The sequence below is a fragment of the Leiobunum rupestre genome, chromosome 11, assembly GCF_980474605.1.
Source record: "Leiobunum rupestre chromosome 11, qqLeiRupe1.1.hap1, whole genome shotgun sequence".
NCBI classification, from domain to species: domain Eukaryota; kingdom Metazoa; phylum Arthropoda; class Arachnida; order Opiliones; family Sclerosomatidae; genus Leiobunum; species Leiobunum rupestre.
Window position 1 is genome coordinate 20953656 of NC_143394.1, and position 8658 is coordinate 20962313.

At 39.6% G+C, this 8658-nt stretch overlaps 1 protein-coding gene across 1 annotated transcript; it reads right to left on the reverse strand.

Moving 5' to 3' along the window:
• Positions 1–5200: 5200 nt before the first annotated feature.
• LOC149921986 (uncharacterized) lies at positions 5201–7672 on the reverse strand. The gene is made up of 2 exons (XM_090163659.1): positions 7427–7672; positions 5201–7003 (listed from the first exon to the last, which is right to left on the reverse strand). The coding sequence occupies exons 1-2, from the start codon at positions 7497–7499 to the stop codon at positions 5388–5390; spliced, it is 1689 nt and encodes a 562-aa protein (XP_090019785.1). The 5' UTR covers positions 7500–7672; the 3' UTR covers positions 5201–5387.
• Between the last annotated feature and the right edge of the window lie 986 nt (positions 7673–8658).

Sequence of the window (8658 nt, forward strand, 5' to 3'; positions counted from 1 at the left end):
TTTTGATGGCAGTGACATTTGCCTGTTTTCAAATGGTCGGCAGCTGAACCGATACAATAGAGAGCGTAAATATCGATAACAGAGGGAATGCATGAATGGCAGCTCCCTCTTTGAGAAGACGGGGATGAAGATCATCCGGCCCGGGGGATTTACTAATGGATAATCGATTAAGATAACGCTTCACAGTGGCATAAGAAAGACCGAAGTCTGCCGGGCAAGAAACTTCATACGTGGAGGGAGTGCATTCAATTAACGAGAAAAAGTCGCCCAACAGGACCGCTACAGAATGAGACTCAACCAAAAAAACGGATTGGAAGAAACTGTTCAGGGCCTCTACAATTTCATACGAATCACGGATGACCGTCCCATCCAAGTTCTCAACCACTATTAGTGGTTTTTTGGGCTTAATGGAGTGTGCAATGTGAGCGTAAAAGGCTTTAGGGTTGCTAGGGATGTCATGATGTCATTAACCAACTGAACCTCATACTTGAATTTAGAAGAACGAATGTGATTGGTAAGAAGGTTCCGTTTGTTCGCGAAGGCGTGCCTAGTCAAATTAGACGGGGAGAGACGAAATTCTCTAAACGCGGCACGCTTTTCCCTAATTAAAACATCGGTGTCAACTGTCCACAACGGTTCCCGACGAAGCCCTGGGCGCTTATGCGGTGACGGAGCCACTTTGGGGATATTATCGTCGCGACCCTCAGCTACAAGGCGTAAAAAGGTAGACATCATATCATTGAGAGAGGGGGAATTATGAACTGCAGACCAGTCTTTCGTTAAAAGGGAAGCGCGAAAAAGGTCGAAATTCCCACGGTTGTAAGCAAAACGTACCGGCCAGGTAGGAGAACGTAGGAACGTAGGGTTTACACACAAAGAGAAGGACTGAACGTCATGATTGCTTTTACCTAAAGGAGCTAAGTGGGCTAGATCAGTAACAACGTCCCAGTCAGAGGTAAAAATTAAATCAAGTGTAGAGGGTAGGTTGTCCCCCCGTTGCATGGTCGGGGCCAAGGGTAGTGTCAAGGAGACGTTCTTCAACTGACCGAACCTCTCGCGAGGTGGAGACAGAGAGACAATCAATACAGGGAGCGTTGAAGTCGCCCAAAATAATAACTCGATCGGCCAACATACTGCCTCTCTAAATCGCCCGCAGGAGTGTTTTAAGGAAGTCTAGTGAGGCAGAAGGACTACGGTAACAACAAAATAAAAGCAGCAATTGACCATCCAGTTTAAGTTGGCAGACAAGTATGTTAGGGGAGGTTAGCGAGCGATTAAGAGAAGCAGCAAGGGACGAACGGATGTAAAGCGCACAGCCGCCACGATTGGTAGTAGCACAGTCAGAGCGAAAAATGTCATAACCCTCAATGGTGGAAAGTTCGGAGGGAGTGTCCGTCTTCAACCAAGTTTCGGTGAGCGCAATGATGTCTGGAACACGGTTCCAAATTAAGAGTTTAACTCACTCTATCAGCAGAAATAAATGAACCGAAGTTATTAGACCGCTATATCTCCTATATTAACAGGTGCATTCTCCATGTGGGATCTCCCTTTAATCGACGTTTTCAAAATTCACCCCTTCGTAGCTCCACTATCGCCATCTAGCGAGTCGCGACTAGTAGGTGAAAACGTATATAACGAATTTGGATACCCACAGTACTGTTCCTTAATGCAATTTTTGGCGGAAACTGAAGGCGGTGGGATTCCGATGGATTTTCATCTCCCCACGTTGAAGAAAATGCCTTTTAAAATTTTGGGCCTCTTTAATTAAGAGTTAATTAAATTTTGCTACAGTACTAATTTTAACTTACTGCGCGCTAATTATAGATTTATGGTTTGACTAAACGAAGCAACCGTTCCAATATGAGTCAAAATGATATAAGACCTTTGCTTAAATACAACTTTTAAATGTATATTTCTTATCAGTCCCTTAGGTTTAATACGCTTTAACAAAATAAATCTACGAATGCGTGCTACAGTCATGGAAATACCATTGATATAAAATTTATATGGCTAGAGTGGTGAGGAGAATAGCCGCAATACAAGCTAGCACGAGTTCAATTAAAGCCCGCGACTACGAATAACAACAAAAGGCGAGACAAAAACATGCCAAAACACTTTGAAAACTTTAAAATCGAAAAGCTATGGTATAATTTATTTCACGTTGTCACTAACAACATTTCAGGTTTCTACCGTGAAGCAGTGCCGGATAAAGCCAGCGCGGGGCCTGTAGCATATGTTACCAAGAGGCCCTAGGTTTTGATGGTAATAAAATACAAGTCGGTCAAGACCGTAATATTACCTCTCCTCGGAGTGGATTTATTCGGCTTATAACACTATAACTACGCTTAATCAAAACTGTTACAACGGCGATAATTTTGTTTTAAGAAAAGAAAAATAAGAAAGCGGGCCGTAAATTTAAAAATTGAACCTATTATTGTTACTAAGTAGAAACCAGAACCTCTGATTGTAATAACAGGATACCGTGTACGTGATTTACTATGGAAAATTCTATTTAAACAAAGCTTTAACAAAGTTAGCCTTGTCTCAACGTCACACACATTCATAATACGTAGAAGTAACGTTATACTACACCCAATGCAATATCAAACATTAAAGAAACAAAATAAACTTTAAGTAAGGTGTTTATAATCTTCCCACCCAAACAATTATTACATTTATTTTTATCCCGGTTTTACTGGTATTTAAACTTTAGATATGTAGACGTCAATGGCTCATCGGTAAAAGGTCATAAGAATGTGCCCCGGGTTCGATTCCCGGCCGGCGCCAATATATCAAAAATTGACACTAATACGAATACCGTGAACAATTGGTGGAAACCCTGCCATTGGAAGTTGAGAGGTTTCCCAAAAGTCAATAAGAAGTTGAAGAGAAAACGCGCGTACACACACAAACACAACAAACTCAAACGTCATAAGTTCATAACACAAACAAAACAAACACAACACCCACAACCGTCATAACGCAAAAAAACACAGACACAACAAACCCACAAACGTCATAACACAAACTCAACATTCACACGCTACACGTAAACATTACAATATCGAAATATAATAAAACTGTTGCGACGGTGTGTTAACGAAAAAAATAACCAAACACAACCGTAAAGTAATCCGCTAACGCTTACCGTCGCACGGTGGTTTTGCCCACCCTTCGACTTCGTTCCCTAATTACTAGCAATGATTAAGCTTTGCACCGAAAATGCGAACGCGTTCGCAGGACAGACAGACTCGGTGATTGTATAACCCCTCCTAGAGGACATAGCCTACTTAGAAATAGTAGGAATTTAAATGGATTATATGTAACGGTATATTAGTAGGAAGCCGAGAAATGCTAGATGAAAAACAATAAGGTCGTTAAGTTGATAAAGTGTCGAAAGCTAGGTTCGGGAGCTGATAACTCTAAAGATACTCGTGTTAGAGTACTGAAATTGGCTACACATCCTCATGAAAAGTCACGTGGAACACTTTTCTAATTGGAACCAACTTTCTAACACTTACGGTTCTTGAGTTAGTTTTTGGATGACCTTGAAGACCTGGTTTCCCCCTACATCTTGTATACGACTTGAAAATTTCAAAATCGTACCTAAAACAGATTTGGAGATATTCGCCCTGGTTCAATTTTTAGTTGAAATCCTGTATATGTCATGTATAATTAGTCAAGTAATAAAAAATAGAAAATAGAAAAAGAACTTACAAACTTCAAAGCTCGTGTCAAATGAGTGACCTACAGGCAACAGAGTAAGCTTAACCGTTTAATCCGTTTCCGTTAATCTAAAGATTGAACACCATCAGCTAAAACTTCGACGGAGTCAGAGAGCTTCTACCTATAATTGAGTTGGGAATATTAATCTAGAGATCCATCAAATCTGCTCCCCGCGAAACAAGGTTTAATAATTACGAATGTACGGTCTGCTCTAAAATGACGAAAAAAGTTAGACAACTTTATCAGTCAACCCGTGGCGCCATCCGCTTTTAATATGATTAATATATGATTTTTTAAGAGATAGATGGCCACACGGGAAGAATAACAAAGCTTTCTCGTCATTTTAGAGCAGACGGAACAATCGTATTTTTGAAACTAGTTTCACGAAATTCTGACCGAAATCCAAAGTATTGATTGTACATCTAGATTAATATTCCCAACTGATTGCTTCTACCTTACGGTTATTACCTCGTTAGTTGTTACACGAATATGCCGCTGGACTCGTGCATAATGTTTTGTATAGACTAGTATAATCTCTAGATTTTTTTAATATTTTGTTTTATATTCTAAATTTTTAGCTTCGCTGTAAATTTTCTTCCTTAGGCGCTAGGTGGCGGGGGCCCCTAGCCTAGAACGGGGCCCGTAGCATTTGCTACTTCTGCTATATGGCTAATCCGGCACTGCCGTGAAGCTAAATTAACCGAAATAATGGAAGAAAATGGGTCCAACAATCAATGATGTAGCCATGATTTTAGATAAAAGGGGCACTACACAACGAAAGGAGACGGGAAATGACTTCGTTTTGGTATGCCGCACGAGACGGTACGTGTCATTTTATTTCTCTAAAAACATTTTATTTCTCACTCGCTACCTAGCTGTTGCCCCTAGGTCAGTCTGAAATTATAATTTAAAATAATTCAGAAATAATGATGGCGGTCAGGTAAAATGATATACAAATTATTAAGCTTTTATTATATTCGAATTATCCTCATTATCATTCTGACAGCTCGGAAGCAGAGTATTTGAATTTTTTTAATTTTAAAATGGCCGGATTTTTTGAAAAATGAGAAATAGATTTTCCGATGAAGTTTTACGTTACGCATATACATTTAGTTTAATCTTTAGGTAAATTTTATAAAACCAGGTCACGTATTTATTTAAAACTTAGCCCTAATTGCCCTTGAAATCTTGCACCTAGAAACACATACCTGTATCTCAAAGTTGAGAAATAAATCGCTGGAGCCCATGTTTTTGGCGCCTATGATTGTGAATAAACATACTAGTCTAAATTATCTTTTGCTCTTGGCAAATAAATAATTAATGGCATTACGTCAAAGCTTAATATTTCTGTACTAAAAAAATTCCCAATTAACTATTTATTTATTCAATGATAACACATTCTGCCATTCGTTTTTGTAAATTATCTTAAATAGGTACCGTCAATGCTGGAAAATACACAAGAGGTTTAGGATATAAAATGTTATTTATTTACACGAATAGGGTTTCGAAAAAAAATACAAAGCTCGTTCACAATTATATTAACATTAGGTGGACTGTAAGATTTAAATTTGAACGAGAATACTTTAAGAAAATTAAGAATATTTAATACCTATAAATTTGTGTCCAAAGCTAAGAGACACATTCATTTTATGACGGCAGTATCAATTAACTCTTGAATTTGTGACTGCAACGCCTCCCGGAATATTTCGACTCTGATTTTGGCCACCACCGTTGGTAGTCCTGGTTTTATCAGAAACAGAGGGATTGTTTCCAGACGGTGGCTCATTGCCTTTGCTGCCCGGGACCCCAACACTACCAGGAATAGTAGGACTTGGGTCTCCTCCGCCTTCATTGTCATTACCTCTTCCACTATTGCTTTCAGATGATGGATCGTTCCCTTTACCGCCAGTAACTCCAACGCTACCAGGAATAGTAGGACTTGGGCTTTCTACATTACCATTAGGTCCATTTCCATTTCCTCCTCCTTCACCTTCATTTCTCGATGGTGGTGGATCGTTTGCTTTGCTGCCCGGTACACCAACGCTACCAGGAATAGTAGGACTTGGGTTTTCTACATTACCATTAGGTCCATTTCCATTTCCTCCTCCTTCACCTACATTTCTCGATGGTGGTGGATCGTTTGCTTTGCTGCCCGGTACACCAACGCTACCAGGAATAGTAGGACTTGGGCTTTCTACATTACCATTAGGTCCATTTCCATTTCCTCCTCCTTCACCTTCATTTCTCGATGGTGGTGGATCGTTTGCTTTGCTGCCCGGTACACCAACGCTACCAGGAATAGTAGGACTTGGGCTTTCTACATTACCATTAGGTCCATTTCCATTTCCTCCTCCTTCACCTTCATTTCTCGATGGTGGTGGATCGTTTGCTTTGCTGCCCGGTACACCAACGCTACCAGGAATAGTTGGACTTGCGTTTTCTTCGCCTTCATTACCATTACCTATACCTCCATTTCTTCCACCTTCGCTTCCAGATGGTGGTGGGTCGTTCTCTCTGCTTCCCGGAACTCCGACGCTACCGGGAATGGTTGGACTTGGGTTACCTTCGCTTTCATTATCATTTACTCCACCATCATTTCCTTTTCCATTTCCAGATGGTGGATCATTCCCTTGGCTGTCCGGGACTCCAACGCTACCAGGAATAGTGGGACTTGGGTTTTCAGACGGATCATTTCTTGAGCTACCAGGAGCATATTGTCTCGAATTTATCCTGGAATGATAGCTCTCCTCACCAATAGAAGTACTTGGATAGTTTTCAGATTTCTCATTGATGTTGATATCTGGTACATTTGTGCTATCGGGTAAATTTAATCTTAAGTCACCATGAATATCAATGCACAAAAAATAACACGTGTCTATGACAACGGCCGTGTTAATTATGTCTACAATAACAATTTTACTATTTTGATATCCTTGGCTATCAGCGGAACAACACCCACCATTTTGATTGGATTCGGAAACTATACCACAGTTTATTCTTTCGTGAAGGTCTCCAATATGCTTTTTATTTTCCGACGCTGTTGGGTTTTTTGAACTAGCGGCTTTAGGACTAGATCTACACTGAGTAGTAACATCTTGAATACTTTCTTTAAATATGGGTCCAGAGTTTGGCGGTTTCTGCGTTAGCCATTGAGTAAAGGCATTCGGGCTGTTTTTATACGCAGTTTTTGTATCACGCTTAGCCACTCTGACACTCTGCCACTTCAGAACTTCATTGTGCGTAAATTCCAGGGTGTCGTAGAAGTTTTGAAAGTCATCTTAAAACCACAGAATTATTAACATAAATGTAATTATTATTGTTCACTTTAGCTATTTAAATTTAAATTTTTTGTAATTGATGATTATTAATGAATCGGTACATAAAATAGCGAACTGCGTCTTTGACACCTAGAAGCTTTTGAGGTTTATAAGCGTTAGCCTAACCTGAAAGTTAACCTGTCAACCAAAACTCAGACAGGCTCGCGTGGCATGCAGGGCTTGCCACCACCCTCCTACGCATTGTAACCCGGCCACCTGAATTAAGGGCTTCAAAAGTCGCATGATGACTTAGGCCTAAGGTGGTGCCTTGGGTATTAGCCTAGCCTAGCTGATTATTAATATTATTAACTTATGTTGTTCTCAGCATCTAAGATTAGATATTTAGGTCAAAAATTGAGATAAGTTGATAAATATTTTTATACCTTGAGAAATTTGCAGTCCAAAATCGGCACCAATAACCGATAACAGTAAGAAAGGGAATATTGTAAAATGCATCACTAGGTTTGAAAGATACGCTCCGCTTTCACAAACAGGAAAGCCTGCCAAGTTAACAGACAACTGAAACCCTATTTAAAATTGATAATAAATAAACGATATCAAACTAATTAAGCTTGGAAAGTTAATGCCGTAGTAGTAATTAAGGCGGCAAAGATTAATAACTTATGTTTTGGAACATTGCAAAGTAAATAAACGTGTGTAAAGCAAACCGGGTGAGGTCTTAAACTGACCTTATATTCAAGCTTTTTTCTGATTAACATTTTTTTAAAGTCGCTGCAGAACACGTGACTCAAACAGCGAATAAAAGTTACCCAAATTCGCTACATTTAAGGTGTGTTTTGATAATGGCAGAAAATTAAAAGATTGCATTTTCTTCGTTTTTTCAAAAACAAATATTTTAACAACGGCGTAAAAACAGTTACCATTTTCGATTTGAATTATTAAAAGGAAGGGCGCTAGTTTTTATCGTGGCAGAATACAAGTGCTGATAAATTCCTATAAACAATAGGTCGATTGCCAAAGACAGATTGTTCAATTTCCCTTTCTCCGATCTTGTGGTGACTCATTTTTCCTACGTCCCTTAAGTCTTATGATAAATTCAGCCCGAATTTACCTACGACGTCTCATAATTTGTCATTTTTTAGTCATATTTCCGGAATTTAGAGTGGTAATCTTGCGAACGTTAAACGATTCTGCGGTTCTTTAAACTTAGGAGAGTAGGCGTGTCTCTTTAAAGGGAGTAAACCGGAAATTAAAATATTCACAGGCTAACACGTGTTACGACTAGTTCTTAACGTAACCAGTGCTAATCATCCCTAGCTTCTGTTAAACGGGATGCCAAAAGTAGGATCCACCCTAAACATGGAAGTTCATGCTCCTTTTAATTTTTGGTATTATTATCCCCCACTAGAGGCGCTGAGGCATTTATCTGGCTCTTCGTTTATACAAAAATTTAGAACTTTTAGTAGAGCAAGAAACTATTTATTTATGTATCGGGAGAATGACTATGTGGTGAAGATTTTTAGCGTTGCTTTCAAGCCCCCTCACGCGATTGAAACAGGCCGGTGACGTATTCATTCTCCCCCAACTCGTGCGCCCCCCCGGGGGGGGGTGAAGATAGAACTGGATTGCACAACATACATTCTTGGAAGGGTTA